This window comes from Equus caballus, chromosome 8 (genome assembly GCF_041296265.1).
Source record: "Equus caballus isolate H_3958 breed thoroughbred chromosome 8, TB-T2T, whole genome shotgun sequence".
Classification (NCBI taxonomy): domain Eukaryota; kingdom Metazoa; phylum Chordata; class Mammalia; order Perissodactyla; family Equidae; genus Equus; species Equus caballus.
In genome coordinates this window covers 31,281,844-31,308,480 of record NC_091691.1, presented here as the reverse complement: position 1 = coordinate 31,308,480, position 26,637 = coordinate 31,281,844, and the positions used below count along the sequence as shown (strand labels likewise).

The 26,637-nt window shown below is 61.8% G+C and overlaps 1 protein-coding gene and 1 long non-coding RNA gene across 3 annotated transcripts; both read right to left on the bottom strand.

The window, feature by feature from the left end:
* Positions 1–771: 771 nt before the first annotated feature.
* Positions 772–21,242, bottom strand: MMP17 (matrix metallopeptidase 17). Of its 2 annotated transcripts, none has more exons than XM_023647353.2 (10): positions 20,998–21,242; positions 11,383–11,515; positions 10,396–10,525; positions 9,617–9,900; positions 8,520–8,696; positions 7,424–7,523; positions 5,748–5,830; positions 5,496–5,648; positions 2,382–2,639; positions 772–1,733 (listed from the first exon to the last, which is right to left on the bottom strand). In XM_023647353.2, the coding sequence occupies exons 1-10, from the start codon at positions 21,121–21,123 to the stop codon at positions 1,396–1,398; spliced, it is 1,782 nt and encodes a 593-aa protein (XP_023503121.1). In that variant the 5' UTR covers positions 21,124–21,242; the 3' UTR covers positions 772–1,395. The 2 variants fall into 2 exon arrangements, with proteins under 2 accessions (XP_023503121.1, XP_070076531.1); XM_070220430.1 differs by lacking the exon at positions 20,998–21,242 and adding an exon at positions 14,842–14,917.
* LOC138915233 (uncharacterized) lies at positions 3,662–4,518 on the bottom strand. The gene is made up of 3 exons (XR_011420889.1): positions 4,387–4,518; positions 3,765–3,864; positions 3,662–3,675 (listed from the first exon to the last, which is right to left on the bottom strand). It is a non-coding gene; the product is annotated as an uncharacterized lncRNA (long non-coding RNA).
* Positions 21,243–26,637: the final 5,395 nt, after the last annotated feature.

Sequence of the window (26,637 nt, the reverse complement as noted above, 5' to 3'; positions counted from 1 at the left end):
CAGGTGTTAGAAGGCCCTCCCCAGCCCCAGGGAGGGCATGCTGACTCAACTGGGCCAGAGGTTCTCGACCCAGGTGGCCCCATCCTGGGGGCATCTCTGGCTGCTCAGTGCGGGGCAAGGAATGTCCCACCCCGGTGCATGCACCAGGAGACACACTGATAAGTCACTCCTGCCAGCAAGAGCAGGCCAGGCTGGCACCAAGGCCTCCAGAAAAAGGTCGTCCCCCAACTGAAGGGGTTCCGGTCCCCACTCCCTGCCTCTCTGGTGGGAGGGCGCGGCTGCCCTCCTGGACTCACAGCAGGGAGTAGAGGAGCAGAGGGATGGAGCGGCCGCTCCCTGGACTGGCAGGCCCGGCTGCCTCCCTGCACAGCCTGCTGGGTGGCACTCGGGGCTGCAGACGGTGTCCTGGGAGCCTCGCCCAAGAACAGGAGCTCATCTCCTTCTGCATGTCCCGCACAGGACCCACGCGCGGGCAGACGCGTCAGTGAGAACTTGCCAGAGCCTCGGTTCTGAGACCTGACCCGGCCTGACCCTACCTGCAGGCGGGAGGCTCCACTGACACCTGTGAAACGTGTGTGATGCCTGGGGACACAGAGGAGTCGAAGAGCGCTGGACAGGATGGCGTCGACAAACGCAGGGCAGGAAGTGACACCGGCAGGCCTTCCCGGCTGCCCCCACCGCCGGAGTGCAGGCGGGTCTGGGGTCAGCCCCAGAGGACGCCCACCCACAGCCCCGCCTGGGGCGCATCACCGAGCCGAGCCTGAGCCAACAGGAAGTGGGGATAGGTCATGTTTGTCTGAACGCGTCACAAGTGGGGACAGGCCGGGGCCCAGCTCAGGGGGCTCGTCTGTGTGTTGGGGGCTGCCCTGCGCAAGGCAACCAGCACCCACGGGACTGGGGACAGCGGCATGGTCGCGCGGTGGGGTCAGTGGCCCAGGCCAGGAGAGTGGCCGTTAGCCCGAGGCAGGGGCAGGGGGCTTGGGTGAAGGCCCCTCGGCAGAGCTGTGCGGGGTCCAGTCACTCGCTTGCCGACAGGACGGCTCCTCGGCCCACCCTGGCCGGGAGGGAGCCACCCAGCTCACAGCCGGTGGGCAGGGCAGGGCGGGCGGAGGAGAAGGGCGGCAGGTCGCCGCCTCCTGTCTGTCCAAGGCCGCGGCGCAGGCAGGCTCGAGGAGCAGCGCCCTCTGCTGGTCTTGTCCCCATCCCAGACGCCAGGACGAGCAGGCTTTGCTCAGGGGCTGGCAACGGTCAGTCCCCATGTGGCATCAGTCTCTCCAGGACCTCTTGTCTCGGGCACTGGAGGGCAGGGGCACTAGTCCCTGGTTTTGTGGCCCTCGGCAGCCCGACCCATCTGTCCCCTCACAGGGTGTGTCCCCTTGTGGGCTGTGCCGGCTGTCAGAGTGCCAGGGCCTGGGCCAGGGTCCACAGGATGCTGGGCGGCAGTAGCAGCGCGGTGGCCAGCAGCAGCCCCGAGGCCCCCGGGGCCGGGGAGGCCAGGGAGGTGCAGGAGCAGACCTCGTAGCCGTCCTCTGAGCGGCTCCGGTCGTGCTGGCCCGGACGCGCATGGGCCCCCGCCTCCCCGTCTACACCTGCGCCCGAGCCTGCGGAATTGGCCTGCGGCTCCCTACAGACCAGCCAGTCCCGGGCGGTGGGCTGCGGGTACCCGGGCGCCACCTCCAGCTCGCTGTCCAGCACCTTCCAGTACTCCTGGCCGCGGAAGAAGTACGCGGCACCTGGCGGGGGAGAAGGGGAGAAGTGGGCTGAGCTCTGGCGGGTGGCTGCGCCTCAGCTGGGGGACTGCAGCGTGGGCATCAGGCTAGACAGCAGGGGGCGAGGGAGCAAATAGTGGCGGGCCTGGGGGAGGTGGAGAAGACTTTTGAGTCTTTGTCTCAGCCCCGGGCTGATCTGCGGGCACCCAGGGCGCTCGGGCCGGGGAAGCTCCGGGGAGCTGCCTGGAAGCAGGGGCACGGCTGAGAGCACCTCTCAGTTTCTTTCCTCACTGGGTATTTACCAAGGGCCTACTATGTGCCAGGCCATTCTAGGTGTGGGAGACGCTGCTTTGAAAACAAAACAGAAGACATGCCAGGCCCAGGAGAGGCCCTGTGGGGAGGGGGTGCAGTCTCGTGCTCTGGAGCGCAAGCGCAGAGGCCCCCGGGGGGTGCGTGAGCAGCAGGAGGCGGAGGCTGTGAGGCTGGAGGAGGGACACGGGGGCGAGGCAGGATGGGGGAGAGGGAACAGCGCCTGAGCAGGTGGGCCGCGGGGACCCCTGGACGCTCTGGGGCAGCAGCGGTGTGGGCACATCGGCTCAAGGCCTCCTCCCACGGCCCTCTGGTGATCCCACTCTACAGGCGGGGAGACCGAGGCCACCCTGTCTGGCTCACCATCTGACCAGCGCATGGCATCGTCGAGTGTGCTGGGGATGCCCCTCCACGGGGGGCTCCGGGCGGGGTGGCCGGGGTCCACGCGCCGCGTGTGCTCATCGTAGCGCCAGTATAGCTGGTCCTTAAAGAAATAAGTCTTGTCATTGTGGGCCCAGGAGAAGGCGGCATCGACGCCGCCCGGCGGGAGGCCGAAGTCAGAGATGGGCCGCGGGTACCCTTCCTCTACGGTATTGTCCTTGAACACCCAGTATCTGTCTCCTGGGGGCGAGAGAAAGAGCCGTGGGCCGGGGCTCAGCCCACCCTGAGCAGCGGGGGCTCCAGCCCTCGCTTCTCCCCAGCCAGCCACCCGATGGATCGCCCCACAGCAGGACACCCAGGAGGCCTCGCAAGGATTCACTGAGTGCCCATCTGCCTGCCCAGGGTCCTGCCACTCGGAGACCCAGGTTCCGAGACAGCAACCACTCTATAGACAGGGAAAGGAAACCCCGGGTGAGTCACGCCCACGAGACGCCACTCTGCTCTGCGCTCCTCATCCACTTCTGTGACCAGCTGGGCCACGGGCATCTTCACGGGCAAAGATGAGAAAGGCCTCATCCCAGGCCTAGCCAGTGTGTGTGGGCACCCCCGGCAGACTTCCCACAGAGCCACACGCTTAGAGATCACCAGAATTTCAAATCCATGTATGCCAAACTTTCAAAAAATAGTTTAAGATGCTCTTTGGGTGTATCCTCCACTTTGCGCTCTGGAAACGCGGCTACACTGCACTGCCACAGCAGGAGGGTGAGGAAGAGAAAATTAGGTTGGGGCAGGTGTCGTCATGTGCTCTCCTCTGCTCAGCGATAATCAACCCTGTTATTCAGAAAACAAATGAAGCAGAACGTTTAAAAATCCTCTGGACAAAGGACTGGAATAGACATTTCTCCAAGGAGGATATTCAAACGGCCAATAAGTGCCTGGAAAGCTGCTCGGCATCCTGAATCACCAGGGAAACACACGGCAAAACCACAGTGAGCCGCCACCTCACCCCCATGCAGACGGCGCTGATCCGAAAGACAGAGAACAGCCACATGTTGGTGGAGATGTGAGGAAACTGGACGCTGCCGGTGGGAATGTAGAATGGTGCAGCCACTGTGGAAAACACTTTGGCAGTTCCTCAAAAAATTAAACAAAATGGGGCTGGTCTGGTGGCGTAGTGGTTAAGTTCGTGCACTCTGCTTTGGTGGCCAGGGGTTCACAGGTTTGGATCCTGGGCACGGACACAGCACCACTCCTCAAGCCATGCTGTGGCTGCATCCTACGCAAAGTAGAGGAAGACTGGCACAGACGCTAGCTCGGGGCCAATCTTCCCAACAGAAAAAAAAAATAAATTAAACAAAGAATTACCATAGGATCTAGCTTCTGGGGATACACCCAACAGATCTGGAAGCAGGGTCTCAAAGAGATATGTGCACATCCACGTTCACAGCAGCATTAATCCCAGTAGCTATAGTGGGGAAGCAACCCAAGTGTCCATCAACAGATGATAGACAAGGCAGTCTCTCCGTACAATGGAATATTATTCAGCCTTAAAAAGGAAGGAAATCCTCACACAGACTGCAACTCAGGGCAGGACGCTGAGTGAAATAAGCCAGACACAAAGGACAAACAGTGTGTGATCCCACTTATATGGGGACTTGGAGGAGTCAAATCCATAGGGACAGGAAGTAGAAGGGTGGGTGCCAGGGGCTGGGGAGAGGCACAGGGAGTCAAGTGTGTAATGGGGTCAGAGTTTCAGTTTGGAAAGATCAAAAAGTCCTGGAGATGGACGGTGGTGATGGTTGAACAACATGAATGCACTTAATGCCACCAAATTGTCCACTTAAAAATGGTTAAAATGGTAAATTTTACGTTACGTGATTTTTACCACAATTAAGAACAAAAATAAACCTAAAAATCCTTTGCTGGAGACAGAAAACAGCTGGGATGCCTGTGAGCAGGGGAGGGGATGAAGGCAATGACAGCTCACCTGCAGACAGCCCCGGGCGAACACGAGGACAGGGGCTGCAGGCTCTCCTCGGGGCCGGGTGGGGCGACCTGGGCGCGGGCAGCCCGGCCTGCTGGGCTGACGCTGCCTTGCAAAAGCGCAGGCCCCGGGGGCCACACTGACACTTCAAACACGGGACTATGGAGCCTAAAGGGGGAATCTCTCGATTTTCAAATGTTGGGAAATAATCCAAATCTAAGAGACACTGTGAAGCCACTGTGACTGTGGCTGGCCCTTGGCGGCGACTCGGGAGACAGTGACTCCACTGTCAGCGTGGAGGGTCGGGCCCTGAGCCCCACACGGGGAGGCCGGGCTGGAGAGCTGGTCACTGCAGTAGGGCGGCCTCACCCTGGGGAATCAGACCCCGTCACCCCAAAACACAGCTGCCCTCGCACACAGCAGTGCACTGTGACTGAGGACGGCTCGCGGTCCCCAGGGGCCCCCGGAACATGCAGGGCTGCTTCTGGTTGCAGGCTGGGGGGGGCCTCCCTTCTCCCCAGACAGCAGGCTCCCCGGGAGCAGCCTCGGCCGGGCCCAGCCCCAGGAGCAGTGACGCCCCTCCTTTAGTGAAACTGCCATCCTGGACTGAGATGTGGGAGCTGGAGGTGGTGGCCCAGTGCACCAAGAATAAATCCAGCTCCTCCCCAGGCCCCTTGGGTGCCAACCTGCACTTTTGTCCCACCACCTCACATCTCACTTGGCTCCAGCCTCACTGTCCTCTCCGACGTTCTTCGCACTCAGCTGGACTGTTTCTGCCTCAGGGCCTTTGCACTGGCAGGTCCCTCATGTCTGTCTGAAATGGACTTCCTTATTCCTTATGGGTTCTAAATGTCTGCCTCCCACGAGGGCCGGATTTTCGTTTGTTTTGCCCACCGTGTGCCTGCAGTGGGCACACAGTGAGGGGCACAGAGTTGGTGCTCAATAAATTCGAGTCACGTGCACAAATTAATGAACTGCTCTCTGCTCTGTGCTTAGAGTGAACCACAGGATGGGCCTCCATTGCAGATGCAAGCTTTGGGGGTCCCAGGGAGTGTAGGCTGTGGGCCCACTGTCAGCGACGCTGGCAGAGCGCCTGGGTGGGAACTGCCCACCTTTGAAGAAGACAATCTTGTGGTCACTGGTGCGCTCGTAGACGGCATCCACGCTGTCCAGGTGCAGCGGCAGGCCCCGCCAGAAGCGGTGCACCTGCGCCGGCTGTAGCGACACCAGGTGCCGATCCCGGGTCAGTCGCCAGAAGTACTTGCCTGGGAGGAAAGAGGGGGTGGGGCTGCAAGTGGCGGGTCTGGGGCCCAGGGCGGGGCCCGTGCTTCCTCCCATTGGCCGCTGGACCCTGCCGGGGTTACCTTTGAAGAAGAAGGCCTCGCCGCGGATCTGGGCCACCGCGTCGAAGTGAGTGCTGCACCTGTGAGGTACGTCCTTCCTGGGCCTGGGGGCAGAGAGAGCCAGGTGGGCTGGGGGCAGCCCCCTTCCCTGGCCACCATGGGGAGCTGGGCTTTGCACAACCCCGGGGGACGAGCATCTTTGAAGGAGGCCCCGTCATTGCCTGCAGGCTGTGGGACACACAACAGATGCGTCGAGAGAGAAAGGCAAATTAAAATGAGTCCCTTTTCTGTGGTTGGCAAAGATGAGCCCTGTGAGCGAGTGGGGTGCTGGGAGCACTTGGACAAGCACCTCTTGCACACCACTGGCAGGAGTGTGAGTGGCTGTAACATCGAGAAGTCAACTGGGCACTGTCCACTGAGACGCTGAAGGCACCTGCCAGGGGACCCCGATTCTGGGTCTGGAGCTCTGCCCCACAGACAGTACCCACAACAGCATTCGTGATGAATAAAGGTCAGGAACAAATTAAACGTCCCCCGACACAGGACTTAACCACAGCGCAGGGCGCACGGACGCAGCTCTTAGAGAAGCAGGCGTCCTCCCCAGACACAGACCTCCGCGGCCAAGCACAGGAGGGCGCGGCAGAGCGGCAACGGCGTGCCCGCGGTGTGGACACGCGCACCGCACACTCGGTGTTCTCACTGATGCACAGGGCCTCTCTGGAAGGACACACACAGACGTCTGCCCCTTGAGAACTGCGCCCTGCTGGCATCTGTTACTTACTCAACAAACAACTGACATGCAGAACAACAAAGCAAGCTGGAGTGGTTCCTCATGCCCTCACCGAGAGTTCCCCGTTGACGGCTAGGTGAGAAAAGCATAAAGCCATCCCATTTCCGGATAACCAGAACCAAACCACACCATGCCACAGAAGCCTAAGTATACAGGTGTTTGCTGTTTCTGTGTTTAGAGTCTGTGGGAGCCTGAAGGTGGCAGGAGGTGTGCCAGGCTGTCGGGGCAGAGGTGGGGGAGGGCAGGGCTGGCCTCTGCAGATTCTGTGGCACCAGGTCCACTGAGGGTCCACTGAGAGTGGGCGGGCTCTGACCGCTTCAACCAAAGGGCTCGGGGTAAGAGATTTTGAGGCTGGGTCCTAAACGGCTGCCAGCTTTCACCCGGCTCAGGACATGCTCCCTTGGGACACGCCCTCTCACGATCCAGTCTCGTGCACGGGATGGGCGCCCAGCTGACTGTTCCAGCTGAGCCCAGCCCAGGCACCAGACCTGAGTCGGGATGATTCCAGCCCCCAGTGAATGTCCCCAACCCTGGAGCAGAGGCCAACCCCTGGCCGTGCCCCGTCTGAATCCTCGGCCTACAGAACCCCTGAGCCTAAGGATGTGGTGGTGGACTGATGCCACTAGGCAGGGGGCTTGTTACGTGCGCGGCAGGAGACGACTGGGGCAAAGGAGAGAGGACATCACACACTGGAAATCCCAGCCCTCTGCCTGGTCCCGGCTGCGGCGAGCAGGTGGCCCCTCCACTGCCGAAGGAGTTTAAGAACAGAAACTGTCGCTCAGGCTCAGCCAGCCCAGAGCTGTGCTCTTCTCAGAAGAGCCTGAGCCAGACTTGGAGCCACTGCTGGGCGCAGTGCTGGGTGCGGAGAGACAAGCCGCAGGGTAGAGACCAGGGGCCCACAGCTTACGGGGTGCTGGACCGATTGTCGGGGGGCTCCGGCAGGGCGGGAGGCTCCTCAGGCTCGGGGGTATCGGGCTGTGCTGTGGGGGACACGGACTCCCGAACGCCTGTGAAGACAGAGAAGCTGCACTGAACCGCGGCACGTCCGCCTCCCTCCAAATCCCACCCAGCTTCCTGGAGGCCCCAGGATGGACTGAGGCCACCGGGTGGACAGACTCTGTGCGCGCACGGGATCCAGCACCGGCCACAGTGGCGAGCAGGACGGACTCCCACCCCGGAGCCGGAGCGTCGCAGCACGTGAGTGAAAGACGCAGGCACCTCAATGAGTTAAACGAGTGTTTACACACCCCCCGCAATTCCACTCCTGGGTACAGACACCACAGGACAGAAAACAGGTGTTCCAACAAAAGCTTGTACGTGCGTGTGCACAACAGCACTATTCACAACAGCCAAGAGGTGGAAACAACCCAAATGTCCATCCCTGGATGAATGGATACACAAAACCGCTCAGCCCTGAGCAGAGTGAACTGGTGCATGCCGTGACGCGGGCGAGCCCTGGAAACACGGTGCTCAGGGAGAGAAGCCAGACACAGGAGGCCACCTAGTGTGCGACACCATTTATGTGAAATGTCCAGAATGGGTGAAGCCACAGGGACTGAAAGGAGACTAGTGGTTGCTGGCTAGAGGGGAGAATGGGGAGTGAGGCGATGGGCACGGAGCCTCCTTTGGTTGGGGGTGATGAGAATGTTCTGGAACTAGAGAAAGATGGCTGCACAATAGTGTGAATGTACTGCATGTCGTTGAATTGCACCCCTTAAAATGGTTAAAATGGTAAATTTTACTACCACAAAAACAAGTCTGCAGATGTCAGAGCTCTGCGGAGAGGCCAGCAGGGCCCCAGCTCCCAGGATGCCCAGTGGCAGAACTCACTTGTCCATCCCACACACTCCGTGGAGCAGCTCGTGTGAGCCGGGTAGGGTCTGCACACACCACGGTGAGCGGGACGGAGCCAGCCTCCTCCCGTGGGGGTCTGTGCTTGAGGGCCCTGGCATTTCTGCCCCCGCCTTGGGGTGCCCCACCCTGGCTCTGGGGGTAGGACTCACCATACAGCTGCCAGATGCGCACCCTGTCCTCGTAGGGGAGCCCGTAGCGCAGCGGGTCGCCCACCGGGCCCTGGTAGTAGGGCTGCATGATGGAGCGCGTGGCTGCCACGTGGCTCAGCCCGATGGCGTGGCCAAACTCGTGGACAGCCACGGTGAACAGGTCCATGCCGTGGGCATCTGTGGACACGGGGAGCCGTGAGCCAAGGGAGGAACCACCAGCCCCGCCGGGCCGGCCGCCCCCAGGGTAGGTGTGATGGGCGCACGTCCTGGCTGTGCAGGAGGCGCTGGGACTGGACAGAGGCTTCTGAGAGCCACTCAGGCTGGGCTGGTGCTCACCGAGGCCCCACGGGACCTGCAGTGGCTTCTCGGTGCCTGGGCTGTCCTGGTCCTCCCCCAGCTGCCTGTGCCATTCACGGTGGGGTGCCAGCCTTCGCTGTCCAGGCCACAGAGTAAGTATTTTAGGCCTTGCTGGCTACCTGGACCCCAAGATAGAGGGCCGCTGCAGGACCCCTGTACCCCACGGCTGAATGGATTCCCTGGCCCTGGAGGATGGGCCTGGGCTCCCAGCACAGAGGAGACCACGGGTCCCAGGAGGTCACTGCTGGTTTCTCAGGCCCACTGGGCTGGGCCACCCAGGCTGGTATGTAGACTCATGTCCCCACCCACCTTGAACCTGGGGGCCTGAGACTTCCCTGGCCAGGAGAACTTAGCAGAAGCTCCAGGGCCCGCAGAGGCCTTGCCAGCTTCTGCTGTCTCTCAGAAGCTGAGACAGGAGGAGGATAGCTGGGCTCAGTCAGTCGGAGGAGACATATGCCATGTCACCCATCGTCCCAGACACGCGAGTCCAGCTGAGATCAGCGTGGCGGGGTGGCCCTGCCCTGGACGGTTTCGCGGGATCGGCCTAAACTACAAGCGCCCAGCTGTGCTCATAGTGAGATAACATGCGGCTTCAGGCTACTGCGGTTGGCGTTCCTAAGCGAGTCGTGGGGGTTTCTTTGTCTCCAGGGGGCAGGCGTGGCTCCCGCTTACACCATGGGGTCTGTCGGTGCCCCTGGGTTGTGCAGGGTCCCCACAGCTCAGCCCCAGCCCCCACGCACCTGCGGAGCGAAAGGTCCACGCCTCGTCGTCGTCGAAGTGGGTGTCCCCCGCAGTGTGATGGTCGCCCGGGAAGAAGGCGTGGGCCACGGTGCCGCCGGGGCCGTCGAAGGGATAGCGGTCATTGTGGTCAGCCTTGGAGAAGTCGATCTGGATGTCGGCAGCGCTGCCGGCCACCTCATGGAAGTTCAGAGGCGTGATGTCGCTCCAGACTTTGAGGGCGTAGTGCATGAGCGCGCGCACCGTGTCGCGGCCCAGGGGCGAGTCGCGGGGGAACGTGCGGACTCTAGGGCGGGTGGGGCCAGAGCTGGGGTCGGGTCACCCAGGACATGCAAAGTGCCCCCACCCTGGGCTAAGGGGGCTCCCGGCAACATCCTTCCCAGGGCTGAGCATCAGGGACCTTATTTGGAAACAGGCTTTTGAGGATGAACTGAAGGGAAGCACTGAGACGAGATCATCCTGCATCAGGTGGACCCTAACCCCGGGGAGCGTCCCTGCGAGAGACAGAGGACATGCAGACCCCAGTGGAGAGGCCGTGTGAGGACAGCTGCAGGTACTGGAGCGCTGCGGCCAAGGGCTGCGGGCAGCACCGCAGGCGGGAGGAGCCTGGGACCAATTCTCTCTCAGAGCCTCAAAGGACCCAGCCCTGTGACACCTGGATCTGGGGTCTGGCCTCCAGAACCAAAAGGATACATTCCTCATGCCTTAAGCTCTCGGTTTACGGGTGCTCCCTTCCGAGGCCCCGGGCAAGGCCAGGCCAGGGGCAGCCCCACCTACCCACCTCCACGACAGGTTCCTCTTGCTCCACCTGGTCGGGGCCGGAGCCTGGCGCCTCCTTCGAGACAGGATCACGGCCGGGAGGTCCGGGAGGGAACAGCGAGGGGTTTTCATCAGCGCCAGGGTGGCCTCATCTGCAGGGGTGGGTGGGGTCAGGGGCCAGGCCCAGCTCACATCCACCCCCAACCCGGGATTCCCAGCAGCTCCTGCAGGGCTGGCACCAAGCTCCCATCCCATGCCCCCGGCTCCCGGCCTGAGCTCTGCTGGAGACAAGGTCCAGGCCCCACTGCCAGGGGTATGTCCACAGACCAGGACAGAGGTCGTTCACAGCATTCACTAACTTACAGCAGGGCCCTGACCAGTTGGAGTGGTCTCTCATGTGGCCCTGACACTGACCAGTGTTGCCCACGCTCCCTGCATTTCACATGACATACACCTGACCAGCTCGGTGTGACACACATGTGTCTACCCTTTCAGAGGCCTGGGGACAGACGAGTTTCGATCAGCCAGCCATGCAGAGGGTCTTTACAAAATCAGAATTCGTTGCCAATATGTAAAAAGTGGGGTGCTCAGAGAAACGCCCTAGATTTTTGGTTTCTCGAGCTGGGAGTTCTGGCAACACAGGGCTGGCACCCGGCAGGACAAGAATCTACTGGGGTGTGGTGGCCGGATCCCGCCCCCACAGCTGGCCCGCCCAGCCCCGTGGGCAATGAGTTGGAGACGCGCTGTAGGGTGTGGAGACGGGGTCTGGGGGTGGTTGGCACACACCTGCCACTCCATCCAGACCCGGGGGTGGTGAGGGCGCCAATGGAGGATTCCCGGGCAGGAGTCCTCCGTCTTGCCCCAGGGACAGTAGGCCTGTCCCCCGGCCCCCACGGGCAGACTGGAGCGGGTACAGAGCCTCAAAGGGGAGGAGGGGACGTTAGGAGAAACCAGGCCTCAGGAGGTGGGGCTGAGGGAGGACTGTCCGCACCGTCCCTGGAGGACTGACCCAGGATGCCGGTGGCCTCCAGGCCTCCGAACCGCTGCATGGCGGCGATGGCCTTGGACAGCTCCTCCTGCGTCTGCAGCTGCCCCGTTGTGGGGTCTGCCGGGGGCAGATAGCCGAACCTGCTCAGCCACTCCTGTGGGCAAAAAGCAGAGTGAGGGGTGGAGGTGGGGGGCTCAGCCCCACAGAAGAGGAGCCCACCCTGGCTCGAGTCCGCCTGAGCCCACGAGGCACCGCCTGCCCCTTCCTTAAGGTACTTCAGAGGCAGCTGTGGGAGAAGGGTCTTAGTAAGTCACGAGCCACACGTTCACAGTGGTTAAGCGCCTGGACTCTGGAGCCAGGCTGCCCGGGTTCAAATCCCACTTGATTACCTCCTTGCTGTGCAATGGGGGCAAGTCACTCAACCGTTCTGGGCTGTTTCCCTGCCTATGGATGTGGGATGGACGTGAGGACATAACAAGCTAAGACGTGGAAAACGCTCACACCAGCACCTGACACAGGTGGCACTGTCAGCGGACAGCTCTGCCGAAAAGCACCCCTGTGGCGTCCCCAGAGCGAAACAGGAAGCAGAAATGCAGGACGACCCTTTACCGCGGACACGAATAGAGCCCCTGCCCAAGCCCCAGTTGCCTCTGCCACCCTTGGGGGGCCCTGGGGGACAGGGAGGTGCTGATGCCACCCATGGGGGGCCCTGGGGAACGGGGGGCACTGACACCACCGTGGTGCTTCAATTTCTTCAGCTGCCAAATGGCGCTTCTATCAACTTCCCAGGCTGTGACAATTCCATTCAAAGTGCTCTGCTGGTGCCAGGGGAGGACCCACAGGGGCGGAAAGCAGGATTGCAGCGACTCCCTGAGCCCTGCTTGCTTCCAGACCTGGCTTCAAGAAAGGCACCAACTTGAAGGCCCTTTCTTTCTTTTTGGTGGACATTAAAAAAATTCTCTTGAGGGACCGGCCCTGTGGCCGAGTGGTTAAGTTGACTCGCTCCACTTCGGTGGCCCAGGGTTTCACGGATTTGAATCCTGGGCGTGGACATGGCACCGCTCATCAAACCATGCTGAGGTGGCGTCTCACATGCCACAACTAGAAGGACCCACAATTAAAAATACACAACTATGTTCCCGGGGGGCTTTGGGAGAAAAAGGAAAAATAAAATCTTAAAAAACAAAAAACTCTTGATTCATTTATGTTGGTTGCAGGGCCCCAGAAGGCCTACAGGCTCCCTGCCCAAGGGATCTGCCCCACAGGGGCCCACGGGGTGCTGGGTGAGGGAGGGGTCCACCCTCCTGGAACTCCCAGAGGCCTCAGCTGACGGGTGGGGGGGAGGGGGCTGCCTTGTAGATTTGCATATTATTTGCATACATCTGCAGAGAACCAGCCAGATGGCTCCGTTCCCAGGAAACGCTGACTCCTTCCTGGGGTTCTCTGTCCCTCTACCCCGTCCCCAAATCCTGACTGGCCCGGACCCTCCTCCAGCCCTGGCAGGAAGAGTGTGTGCAGAACTGGAGGACCCGGGAGACCCCCTGGGGTCTGGGGGCTCCTCTAAGGCTGTCGGGCAGGACTGGCAGCTGGAAGTGACTTGCTCCTCAGTGAGCAGCAACCAAGGGACCCTCCTGGTTAGAGGGGCAGCTTCACCCTGGGGGCCTTGGGAGTGACCCTATGCTCAGATGAGGTGGGTGCTGGCCTGGACAGGCCCACCTCCCCACTCTGGGTCTGCCTCCACGATGTAGGATCTTGGCAGCTCTGAGCATCCTTCTTTTGGGAGGAGCCCCCTTCATATCACTTCAGACACATTAAAACGCGCTCACGTCAGTCATCAACAGAGTTTACTGAGTGTGTCCCACGGCGCGCCACTATTCTAGACAGTGGCGATGCCCAAGAGAACCTGCTGTGTTCAATATGTGTCATTCTGCCTACATCTGTTTTTTTGAAAAGTCCTACAAATATTTGATAGTTTTGATTCTGCAGTTTTCTTTCTAAATGTCAGAAAACACGTGCAGACATCTTTGTAGCCCTTTGTTAAGTTTACAGACCTAAGCTGCAGAGCCCCAGTGCCTCACGACTTTAGCAGCTCTGCTACCTAGCACCTCGAGGCTGCCTCCTCCAGGAAGCCCTCTGGAGTTTCTTCAGATCTTATATGATGCTGGATGAGGATGTCAGCAGGTGCTTACCAGGAAAACCCCTTTATGGGGAAGGGGCCACCCAGGCAGGCACTTTCCCCCACTCAGGCCAGCTGGGTCTGCAACACCCTGGGAGAAGCACCCACCTCACAGGCCATTCTGCCTGCAGGCTGGGATAACAGCTGAGTGTCTGCACGGAGCAGCTGTGCTCCTGTCCTGAGCAGGGCTCCACGGGGTTCACGGATGAGGAGCTGCTCTCTCTGGTCCCTGGGCAGCCTGGCCGCCTGGCCAGCAGGCCACACACATTTCCAGGTTTTAGAGACTTCGACAGCACTTCAGGTGGTTTTGAAATGTTTGCCAACGTTGAAAAGAAGGAGGCTTTCCCTGCAGGTCTGAGCAGCCAGCTCTGCGTCCACCTGCAGAGCTGGCTGCAGCTACCCTCGGGCCCGGCCCTGCTCCCCACGGTCAGCAGCCACTGCCACCTGCCCACCTCCTGGGAGCACTGCGGTTTGCAGCTCTTGCTGGCGGTAAGACCATAAGAACAGGACCAAATCTGAGGGGCTGGCCAGAGGCCCCCACCTCCTGCTGACCCACCGGCTTAAGCTTGGGGTCTACGCTCTCAAGCTCAGACATCCCACTGGCCCCTGGGGCAGAACCCCCTCCCCCCATGACATTAGCATCATAAAGCCAGTCCCCTCTCCTCCTGGTCGGCTCCTAGGTCAATTACTGGACCACCAGAATGCAAGGGTGGGAACAACTTCCCAGCTCACCAAGGGAAATCCTAAGGAGATGTGTGACAACAGAACAAGCCCCTGGCAAGTTTAGGGGAAAGCTGGCAGTCATGGGCCCTCAGGTGGACACACGGATGGATGGATGTGGCCTGCAGAGCCCATGGGGCCCCCAGGCCAGCCCTGAGTCTTTAGTGGAGGCCGATGTGTTTGAACGAGAAGCCCCCATCCCTCCTGGGAAGGCACCTTCCTCCGAGCCTGGAGGGAGGGGCGCCTAAGACAGCAGCTCTTTCTCCTCAAGCCAGCCCATCCCAGGCTCAGGAGGATGCAGGCAAATTCCCCAATAGCTTGGGTTCGATTTTTTCCCTAGTAGTTAAATGAGTACATTTTGAAACACAGAGGAGGCTAACGGGGTGGAGGAAGGGGAGAGTTGACCAGAGACATGAGAAACCAAGCTGAGAACCGTCCCCACAGATAGGGAGGCTGGGGTCCTGGCAGGCAAACGCTGCCTAAGCCCCGCCTAGGCCGCCTGTCCCCACCGCGGTGGTGCCCCGCAGCCGGCCCCGGGGTGGGGGCCCAGAACTCCCCCTAGGGGACCCCAGCACCCTCCATACCTACAAAGCCGGTGGCAGCCCGCAGGCCGGTGCTGGCCTGGGCCCCCTTCCTGTTCGCCCACCGGGTCCTCCCTCCGCCGTTGCCAGGGCAACCGCGTCTCCAGGGCAACGAGGCTGCGCAGGCAGAGGGTGAACCTTCCAGAAGGCAGGGGGGAGGGGGCGGGGCTGCTGGGAGGAGAAGGGGGAGGGGAGCCCCAAACCCACAGGAGTCGCCCACCGCAGATAATCCCAAATACCCAAGGAGATGCTCTCTTCCTCCTCCCTAGGACCCCAAGAGCTGCGGCCTTACCACAGATGGGGAAACTGAGGCCCAGCAAGGAGGGTGCGCGCCCCATCCTGTAGACGTGGTCCCTGCCCGCCTGCCCCACCCTGGTTCATCACCGGTGACGGAGTGTGCCCCCGTTTACAGTGAAAGAGGTCTGACGCATACGCGGTCAACTCCCTTGTGACTTTTGGCAGCTGCGCCCGGTGCCCCCTGGAGCCGCCCTGATCAAGGACAGTCTCCACTGGGGCCCCCAGGGGCTCGGAGCCACTCCGCAGGTGGCGGAGGGACAGCGCCCTGCGCTTCACAATGGTGGTAAACAGAAGCGCCCAACGAGCGCAGCAACTCCTTTAGTCGTCGCCACAGCCCCGCGCGTGGTCACAGTTGTCCCCACAGAGACGTGGGGAAAAGGGGGCACAGAAGAGTCAGCCCGACACCAGGACTGAATGACGCCAGCTGGACCGGGCCGCACGCTGTCCCCTAGCGCCCAGTGGGCATGTGTGCTGCGCCGTGAGGGGCCACCCTGGTGCCCGGGACTGGCCCTGGCCTGGGGCTCTGCAGCCCGCCTAACACTCCGTCTCTAGCAGGACTCCACCAGCCTTGTGGGCGTGGAGAGCAGGTGTCGGTAGCACTAGCCCCAACCACAGATGAGGAAACTGAGGCTCAGAGGCCACAGCAGAAGGTGGGTAGTGCAGCTATAGGGCCCCCACCCCCGACCCAAATCACAGCAGCGAGGGTGGCAGACCTGGGGCCACCCTGTGCCCCACCTGTCCACGCCTCCACCCCTCGGTCCCTCCCGCACGCAGCATGCCAAGGACGACCTGCGGTCCAGCTCAAGTCCCTGTCTGATCCACGCGGCCTCTAAAGACCCGAAGGAAGGAGCTGGGGGCGTCTCAGGGTGGGTCCCCCTGCGCACGTCTTCCCCCAGGGGCTGCTGGCCATTGGGGTGCTCTCCACACCCCTGCGTCTTCCCCAGAGAGACGCCCCAGCTTGCCCCTGTGACAGCTCATCCTGGTCCATCAGACACCCTGATGGAACACTTGCTGCGCCAGGCGCTGGGGGACAGAGAAAACCTGGGGAGACTGCCCTGTGTCCATCCGGAGCAGACAGTCTCAGGGGGAGGACTAATGAGAAACAGGCAAACACGGAAATAAGTGACATCCGATGGCGGGCGATGACGTCACAGATAATAGTTACGAGAAGTGATCCCAACCGCTAATAATTACTGACCACTTTCCATTCACGGACCTGCTCTGTGTTTCCAGCCCCCTCTGGGGAAAGCGGTATGAGCACACAGTGTGTGGTCTGCGGTGTTCAATTGACACTTGGCATACAGTAGGCGCTCAAATAACTCTTGAATCAATCTTATGAGGTGGGCACTATTACCCCATTTTACAGATGAGGAAACTGAGGCACAGAGCGATTAGGGCACTTACCCACAATAACACAGCCAGTATGGCAGAGCTGGGATGGGAACCCGGGCTTTCTGGCTTCAGGGTCTATTCCCTTAACCGCTGGATTATGAGGGAAGTGAGAGACTGAGTGGAGGAGCTCCTTAACTGGGTGCCCAAGAAAGACGTCCCTAGGGGGTGACATTGGGCCAAGACCTGAAAGATGAGAAGCAGCCGGCCATGTGATGATCCATGGGAACAGCAAGTGCAAAGGCCCTGGGGCAAGAACCAGCCTGGGAAGTCCACGGAGCAGATAGGAGCTGGTGGGACTAAGGTACAGGAGGAAGGGATGGAAGTAGGTGGGCCCCTGGGTAAGGAAAGGGGCTTGATTCTATGCATGCGAGGAAGCCAGGCTCTGCGTCCTGCCCAGAGCACTCTGTCCCATCCCTCCTGAGAGCTGGATGGTGCTCGGGAGTGACCCAGTAGGCTCTCAGCTGATGTGAGACAGACGTGCCCGTTACTGTTCACAAGCATGGCACAGACTCTGCCCTCAGAGCATCTCCATGGAAGCTCAGATCACCACTAACGAAGAGGCAAAAATCACACATGCTCAAGTGCAAAGGCCCTGGGGCAGGAACCAGCCTGGGAAGTCCCACAGGCAGGTACTGTGTCTGAGAGCTGAACCCCCCCATCCTCTCCAGCCTTCTCCCCATTCCCGCCTCCCCCCTGGAATGAGAAGGCAGCTCACTTCCTGGCAGATGTTGCAAACAACTCAGAGGCAGCGCCCAGTTAACGTCCCAACTGACCTGTTCTCATTTCACAAATGGGGAGACTGAGGCCCAGGATGTAGGGCACAGGCTGGTGAGCAGCAGCCTGGGATCCACATGTAGGGGCTGGTTCCAGAACTCCCTCTGTGCCAAGGGCCCATGTGGCAATGACATGTCCGGCTGGCTGGCCGGCCCACCAAGTCACAGGCCACGCTCTGGGGCGCAGACCCCAGGCAGCCAGCGCAGTCCTGCCCGCACCACACTGGCTCCCACAAGAGGCCACAGGGACTTCTCCGTCACTCAGACGCTGGCCGCGGGCCCCAAAGGCAACGAGTGCTCCAAGGCGTGAACTCATTTCTGGACGGCGTGCCTCTGTCTCTTGGAGGGGGGCCGGGAGGGGTTGGGTGGGTCTTAGGACCTTCACCTGGAAGGGACCCCAGAACAGTGGGACACACAGATGCTCTCCTCGCCTCTCGCCATGCGCAGGGAGAAACCAAGGCATGGGGCCACCATTCCTGGCTCTCGGTCTTGTCTGAGGGCGCGAGGCTGGGTTTCTCAGACGGCAGCTGCGAGGGAGACACCCGGCCCTCAGGCAGGTCTGACGGACCCTGAGCGCATGGAGGGCCCACAGCTCACTTGGGTGCTGGCACTGAGGAGCGGGGATCCAGAGGCCACTGTCCGAGGCTGGGGTGAGGAGGGTGACGGTCACCCCTGCCACCTCCCCCAGGCCCCAGGAGGGGACACAGCCTTCACGTGTGTGTGCTCCAAGGTCCTGGCTCCCACCCACCATCATCTGGCCCCTGGGGCCTCCTGGGCCACTGAGGGCCCTGTTTCTTCCCAGCCACCCTCACACACAATCTCAGCCACAAACCACCGTCCCGGTCCGGGTGTCAGCGATCGAACGATGCGCCAACAGCCGTGTGGTGCGAGGTGATGAGACTGCACAGGCTTTGCTGCTGGGCATAGACACCCGAGTGAAACTTTAGAGGACGGGTGGGCATGCCTGCCACGGGCGACACCCTACGGCTCAAGTCTGTCACCCGGGCTTCCCTCTTCTGGGCCCCGGTCCCTCACACCCTCAGCCTCAGCCTCGGGCACTAGGGTGCTCTGCACGCTCCTGGCTGCAGTAAAATGTTAGGAACCAGCCGCAAGTCCGCCCGGAGCTCGCTACAGGGTGTGATGTCCATGCCACGAAACGTGATGGGAGCAGGGTCAGACAGAAAGGACCAGGCAGGTCTACAGACTCCGGGATGGAACGGTCTCCAGCACAGATTGTGAAGTGAAGGGAAACCACAAGGCGCACAGAGGCGGGCAGCAGGCTGTCATCTCTAAAAACAAGGGACCGAGCTCTTATGTCCCTTCATAAGCCCAGAGAACCTGCAGGAGGATCCGCAGAAAATGGAGGGGTACGGGGCAGACTGACGTCCCCCCGTAGACCCTTCTGTACCGCCTGAATGTTCTGCCACAGGCATTACCTACTCAGAAAGAGAATAACGAAAAACTCCGGCCCAGAAGGGCTTGCGGCTCAGCCGACAAGCCCAGAAGGGCACAGCCGCTCTCTTTTGTCCCGCTCCCCCGCTGCCTGAGAGCCCACCATTGGCTAGGCGCCACAGGCCTCAATCGGCGCTTTGTTCTCCAGCTAACACTGGGGGTAGGCTGGGCTGGGGGAGCCCCTCCCGGAGATCAGCCAGTGCTGGAGACCCGCTGGGCACGGCTCTGTCTGGCAGAAGCTAGGTCACACTTACAAAGGGGCCCTTCTCCTCGCTGGCAGCTCCAGACCTGAATATCCAGAGTCAGTGGGCCCCGGGGGTGGTCTGGAGAGGGGGACAGACAGGAGTCTCCCCTCCTCCCCATAAATCTCTGCCTGTCTGTGGCTTCCTGCACCTCGGGTCAGATGTTCTGAGTGTCATTCCTCCGAATGCCACCAGAGACCGCCCTCTGCCTACAAACCCAGATTAGAGGCAGGTGGGCTCTCCCCACACCAGGCGGGAGGGGTCCTGGCCTTCCCTGGGTCAGAGCCTCTCCGGGCAGGGGCAGCCTCCTCTGCTCTCTACCCACTGCGCCAGACACCAGGGCCCTGCTGTCTCTGAGGCTCCAGGCTGGGGAGCCACGTCCTATGCCCAGTGCATCCCATGGGGTGTGGGACCCCATGACCCCCCTGGGTACCAGGGAACCCACAGGAGCAGGGAGAAGACGTAGCCCGCAGGTTCAAAGCCAGGAGGAGTGTGCCCAACCCACTGTCTCCAGGCGGGCATCGAGAAACTCCACAACTGCACCAGATGTGATAAGCGAACTTGCCTGGACCTCTAGGGGCTCCATCCCCTCAGTGAGCCAGCCGACCCTCATTAGCCCTCCAGGCAGGTCCCCTGGGAGCTGGAAGGTAGGGGCCCAGGCTCCACTGTCACTCAGCCCAGCCCTCGGAGAGTGCACCCCAAGAGCGGATCAGGGAAACCGCCAGCTACAAAGAAGCCCGGAGAAGGCGGATAAAGGCATCCCAATTTCAGGGCAGCCTGGCTGGGAGAAAGACTGCCGGGGGTCCCTCAAACATCTGGACACTGACAGAAAGGGCTCTGGCCGCGCCCTCCAAGGGCTGTGGCAGGCGGGCAGGGGTGGCCAGAGCCTGTTTCTCATCCAAAGACCCGTGGCCAAGTCCTGCCAACCATGCGGCTGCGGATTCCACCCAAGTGCCGGCACCCGAATGCTCCCGGTGACAGAAATCCACCCGGAGCTCCCAAATGCCAGTAGTGCTGGGACAGAAGCCGCACCAGCACCCCTTCAGGAGACCACTGGTGGACGTGGGCCAGGGGCTGGGAGGCCAGGCCCTTGGCCCGGATCCTGCATCTGAGCAGAGTGAGGGCAGCTGCTGGGGAGAGAGCCTCTGAAGGAATGGGCTTAACCCACCAGCACCCTGCGCTCTCGCCTGGCCTCCTCGGCCTGGGGGTGGCGAAACCCATAAAGTCTGATCTAAATCTTCCAGGTCCAGAGGAAGAAGCTGCGAGCCTGGCGGGCTTAACAGGGAAGAGACCACTGCGGGCGCCCCCCAGTACGGTTCCCAAGCCAGTGAGACAGCCGGTGATAGGGAAGGGGGGCTACGCAAGGCGGTGGGGCTGCATCTGAGCCTGGGAGTGGGAGGGGAGCCCATCAGGCTCAGGTCAGAGCCAAAGGGGAGGCAGACCAGGACTGGCCGCGCAGGCGGTGGAAAGGTTAGGATCCATGCCCAGCGGGGGCTGGGCGCCGGCTCCTCTGCTCTCCAACCCCGTCCACGGAGCAAACTCGAGAACCACCAGCCTTCCCGGGCGACCACGCTCCGCAGCCCCGGCTTCTCCTTGGCTGTCGGGGCGCGCCCGTCCCTCCCTCCACTCCCACTGGGAAAGCACGCGGGGCGCACTGCTCCGGGCGGCTGCGACAGCCCTCCCACTCGCCTGAGGGTCCCCCTGTGGGCCGCTCCAAGCCGGGGACGGGGGCTCCGGTTAGGCGAACCCCCACCTCCGGGGATTCCTGCGGCTGCGGGGCACTCCGAACGCACGGAGCCAGAAACAAACCTGGTGCCTCTTTCCCAGACCTGGAAACGTCGGCCCAGACCTAGGTGCGCGAGGATCAGCTCTCAGCCTGCGCCCCAGCCTCAACTTTCCTGCCCAGGAAATGGGTCCAGGGCGCCCCGGCTTCCCGCAGGCGCCAGGCGCCCTGATGGGGTCCTCCCGGCCCGCGGATCCCCGTATCCCGGCCGCGCACTCACCACTCCCAGGCTAAGGTCCTCGGCGCGGGGCGCGGGCGCAGCACAGCCCCCGCGGGCCGCCAGCGCGAGCAGCAGCAGCGGCAGCGGCGGGAGCCGGGGCCGGGAGGCCGGCGGGCCGGGCCCCATCGCGCTCTCAGGACGGTCGGCGCGGCCGTGGAGGTCCCCGCGCCCCGCGCTCCTGAGCCGCCGCACCCCACTCCCCCGCGCCCCGCGCCCCTGCGCCCCTGCACCCCTGCACCCTGCTCCGCCGCGCGCAGCTCCGGGCCAGACTGAGCCGGGCGCCCGCCTCCCGCGGCGGGGCGGGGCCATGCTAATGTATGCTAATGAACGCGGCCGGGCTCTCCCCGCCCGCCGCCTTAAAGGGCCCGCGCCCCGCGCCCCTCCCAGCCAGACTGAACCCGGCGCCCACCTCCCAGTGGCGGGGCGGGGCATGCTAATGTATGCTAATAAACACCGGCCGCACTCGCGCCGTCCGCCGTCTTAAAGGGCCCGCCCCCGCCGCACCTGTGGGTGGATGCTCCAAACCTGTCGGCGGTCGCCCCACGCGTCCACCGGGGGACCCGGGCTGCGGCGGCCCGAAGGAAGGCTCTTGTGGTGTCCCCAGACGGTCCCGGGCCGGTGGCGGCCGCGGCCGGGCTGCTTCCTGGGGAGCGGACCCTGGCTCCCCGCCCTTGCGCACGCGGACCCCCGCCGAAGCTCGGATTCGCGGTGACCGCTGGGGACCCCGAGCGTCAGCCGCAGCGCTCTCGGAGGACGCTTGGTGGAGCCCTTGCACCGCGGTAGACTGGGGTAGGGGCTGGGGGTGCGTGTGCGGTGGGGGCTGGGGTGGGGGGGAGAGCGTGGGGGGCGGGGGGCGGGGGGTGGGGTGAGAGCGGGGGGTTGGGGGGGCAGGGTGGTGGGGTGAGAGCGTGATGGGGGCGGTGCGGTGGGATGAGAGCGTGGGGGGGCGGGACGGGGGGGTGGGGTGAAATGGTGGGAGGGGCGAGGAGGGGGGTGGGGTGAGAGCTTGGGAAGGGCGGGGTGGGGGGGTGGGGGGTCGGGGGGACTGGGGTGGGGATGGCAGAGGCGGCGCCAGCGGCTGGAGGGGGCTGACTGTGAGAGAGCCTGGGGCGCCGTCGGGAGCACGAGTCTCCGGTGGGTGTAGGCGCAGTTGGGGTCAGCGAGGGCTGAGGGTCTGTGGTCACCGCGGGTTTGGGCCGCTGACGTTTGTTGGGAGGGGAGTGTGTGGGGCGCATGCTCAGCGCGTCCCATGTGTAACCCCCGTCACTTCTCCCAACGTTGGATGAGATGGGAACTGTTATTCCCATTTGTCACACGAGGAAACCGAGGTCCACAGAGCCGAAGGATCTTGGGCAGGGCGTGGGGGCTGGAGTTCAAATTAAACGCCCTCACAGCTTGTATCGGGTTTCTCACCCCGTCCCAGCCACCTAGTCACCACTGGTGCTGTCGGGATTGAGGTCCCCTTCTGCAGACAGGGAAACTGAGGCCCAGGCACTTCCGCTGGACCCACGGCCCCAGTCCCAAGGGAGTGGTGGCTCCTCTTCCCGCTGCCGGCTGGGTCCAGGCGCAGCCCCCTGGCTGTCCTGTGGGGCTGTGGTCGTGCTGTCCTCTCCGTTGCTCTTGGAGTGTTGGGGGGGGGGCCCTCTGAGCGTGGAGATTCTGCGCTTGCTTCAGAAGACCGTTATACTGGCTGGTTGAGATCAGTGCAGTGGGGCACGCTGGTGTACACGACCCTGTGTACGTCCCAGAATTTTACTCAGGTGCATCGGGACAACTTGGTTCCCAGTGGCAGACACCCAGCTCAAACTGGCGCTAGTCAAGGCAAGGGGATTTATGGGCTTGTTAAACTGGGACATCCCAGAACACAGTGACGTCAGGCAAGGCTGGATCAAGTCGAACAAGGACGCAATCAGAACACGTTGTCTCTCTCCATCTCTGTGTTGGCTTCATCCTCAGGCAAGATTTCTCCAAATGACAGCAAAGACAGAGCAGGGCAGTTACACCTGACATCTTTCCAGCTTAGCAAGCCCAGCCACAGACAGATTCTTTTTCAAGCCACAGTCCCAGGGCCGTCTTTCACTGGATGATGGGGATCATGTATCCATCCCTGAACCAACCATGTAGCCAGGGGATGGAAGTGAGCCAAACTGCCTGTGCTGACAGCAGGAACGAAGGAGTTTTCTAAAGAAAATAAGGGGCGCTGAAGTCAGAGTAAGGGAGAGTGGGTGGCAGGCAGGGCTGGATCAAGGGGCTCAGAAGAGATGCTGGTGTAGTTGACCCTACTGTGTAACAGAGTTCTTCCTTCATTTGAGGACTTTGAGAGGGGACTCTGGCTGAGGGGCTGAGGAGGCCTTGTGGGGGGACTAGTATGGAAGGGCAGTGAAGAGAGATGGCCTGTGACAGTGGCCTAGAGTCACAAACATAAGAAGGGGCCCACAAGACAGGCCGTGGGTTTCCCCAGATAGGTCCAGGTGGTGGCTGGTGAGTGGTGTGGGAACCAAGGATGCTTGGCTGGACGTCAGAGGACGTGTCACTGCATTCGGGGGCTGGGTGGCACCACGGCAGCTGTTTTCCCTTCTGACCTACCCCTGAGGTCTGGCGTTTGAACGTGCCAGAGTCCAAGCAGCCAGGGGAGGCCGCTTTTCACCCGTCACATGGGCAGCGTTGAAAGCGTCGTCATGCGCGGAGGAGGGTGTGGGAAGTGGGGTCCTTGGTGCTACTGGAGGGAGTGCCCTGGGCTACAGCCTCCTGGGAGGCCACTGGGGAGCAGCTAGTGAATTTAAAAAGTGCGTTTTCTGTGGTCCAACATCCTTGGTGTCTGCCCTGGAAAGCCACCCCAATCCCTGCGCGAGAAGGCCAGTGCAGGACGTAACAGTGAAAAAGCATCAGAAGCTGCCTGATTGTCCATCTGTGGCTGACCAGCTGACCCAGGGCCACGTGTATGGTTGGTCGTGCTGGCTGTGGGCAAGGACGCGGGTGAGGGTGGGAGCCCCCCCACCCTGTTTGCTCATCTGTGATTCCTGGAGTGGGGCCATGTCCCAGGGGGAAACGGGTGCCTTTCCTAAGACCCACCAGGTGCTGTGGAAGCTGGTGGCCGCCCTGGACTGACCACACTGCGATACACCGAAAAGATGAAACACCACATTGAAGTGAGAAAGAATGGACTAGATCCGGGTGTACCCACGTACTCAGACGTGTTGTTGAGTGAAAAAATTGAGAAAAAAGCAGAAAGTGGAAAAAAACCCCACACAACAGCAATACACTGACATCTACCACGTGCACACCCAGACAGACTTTCGTCTTCTCCTCCGTGCCCCTTGATGCAGTCTTGCCTGCCATCCACTCTCCCTTTCTCTTCTCTCCTTTAGAAAAATCCCACTTTGTCCCTGTGAGCCCAGGGGGTTTAGTGATGCTGACCCCAGCCCCTGTTTCCATCCGCTGGCCACATGGTTGATTCGGGGATGGACACACGACCCGCATCCTCCAATGAGGGATGGCCCTGGGCTGTGGCTTGGACTATTAGAGTCTCTGCAGGTTGGGCTGGCTAAGCTGGAAGGACGTGAGCTGCAGCTTTCCCGGCCGTGTGCGCATGTGCCCATGTGCGTGTGAGTTCGTGTGTAAAAGCAGAGGAAAAGGTCTGGAGGAGGTATGCCAGGGCACCTGGTGCTGACCTCAGGCGAGGGGGAGGGCGGAGCAGCCCCAGGCCCGCGTCCCTTGGGAGCCCTGACCACGTCCGGGTGTGACCACTCGGTCCCCGCACACAGCGTACTCTCAGTGCTCCCCTCCCCCCACCTGCAGCTGCTGCTCTTTGTCCGCAGGGCCTCAGGCTGCGGACGTCCATCCTGGGCAGCCCTGAGCTTGGGACTAAACGGGGGGGAGATGCTCTCAGTCCTTGGATGTGACCTACACGGTCCATGGACGCCAGCCCTCACACCTCCTGCTCTTCCCAGTCGGGCTGTCCAGGGGGCTTCTCTGGGGAGAGCATCCACGTAGACCACTCTCGCCAGGATCCTCCACTTGGGGTCTGCCTAGGGGCCCCGGGCGAGGACCAGCGCCGCCAGGACGTGGTGGGGCCAAGGCCTTCGCTTCTCAGCATTGTCTTACCGTCTTCCCAGGAGCAGCTGGTCTGCTTGCGTAACTGAGAATCAATAAAAATGAGAACAAGGGAAGTGTAAGTGTGGGTGTTGGATGCAAAAGGTTGACTAGCTCAGATAGGATCCTTCTCCAAGAGGGGGCCCCCCAGGGGAGGTGGTGGGCTTAGACCAGGCCCCCGGGCCTTCCCTCGAGCTGTCGTGGGGCACGGGTCGCGTGCCTGAATCCCTGCCCTTGTGCGGCTGACACTGGGTTGGGGAGAGATGAATCGGGTATGGCCAAGTGTGAGACAATGGCCCCCAAAGACATGTGGTCCTGACCCCTGGTCCGTGAACGTGTTCCTGTATGTGGCAAGAGGGGCTTTGCAGAAGCGATTAAGTTGGAGATACTGAGGTGCGGGCTGTCCTGGATGGGCCGGGGGGACCCAGGGTCATCACAAGGGTCCCTGTAAGCGGAAGGTGGGAGCTGCGGGTCAGGGAGAAGGCCGTGTGGCGATGGGAGCAGAGGTCGGAGTGCCACAGCCGGGGGGCCGAGGGGCGCAGCTGCCTCCAGGAGCTGGGAGAGGCCAGAGCAGCTTCTCCCCAGAGCCCCAGAAGGACCAGCCCTGCGCATGCCTGGCCTTCAGGCCAGCAAAAGGGATCTCGGGCTTCTAGCCTCCAGAACTGCAAGAGAATAAGTGTGTCTTGCTTGACGCCGCTAAGTTTGCAGTCATTGTTAAGACGGCTGCAGGACACTCGTAGGCCCTTCTGTCAGAGGTGCAGCGTGCAGTGAGGACGGGCAGCGGGTCGGGAGAGCCAGAGGGGATGGCAGCATAAAATGGGAGGGTCAGCCTAGCAAAGGCCTGAAGGAAGAGTGGTTCATGTGGAGAGGACAGCCAGGGCAAAGGCCCTGGGGCAGCGCCTGTGTGTTTGACAAGCAAGTCTTCTTGTAAGGACACCAGTCAGAGTGGATTAGGGTCCACCCCAATGAGCTCGTTTTACCTGAATCAGCTCCGTACCGTCTGCAAGTGCAGTCACGTGCTGAGGAGCCGGGGGCAGGACTCCAATATAGGGCTTTTGGGGGACACAAGTCAGCCCATAACAGACACACAGATGGAGGGGAGAGGTCAGTCGGGTGAGGGCCGTGCATGGGGGGCTCGTATAGGCAGGGAGGCTGTGAGGGCTGGAGTGCAGGACTGCTGGCTTCCCCGGTCCTGCTCCGTGTGGCCGCGCAAGCTGCAACTCCTGGTCCCGGCGCTGGTCCCTCTGCTGAGCTGAGTCCCCACCTCCAGGCTGTGTCGGGGGGAGAACCCCCATCCCTCCCGCCCCGTCGCCCAACGAGCTGAGCCGCAGCCTCCAGAGAGGGCGTGACAGGAAGAGCAGCTCTGGTTCAGAAGACTTGTGCTCCCCTCTCCTATCTGAAGAGGAGGTGCTGACTGCTGGGGCTGGCTGTGAGGCGTGCGGGCTGAGTCTTGTCTTCTGTGCAGGAGGAGTCTCTGCCCCCTCACCCCCACGGTCTCTGTGCAGGAGGAACGATTTTAGGCACCTTGGAGAAACCCAGCTTGAGGGA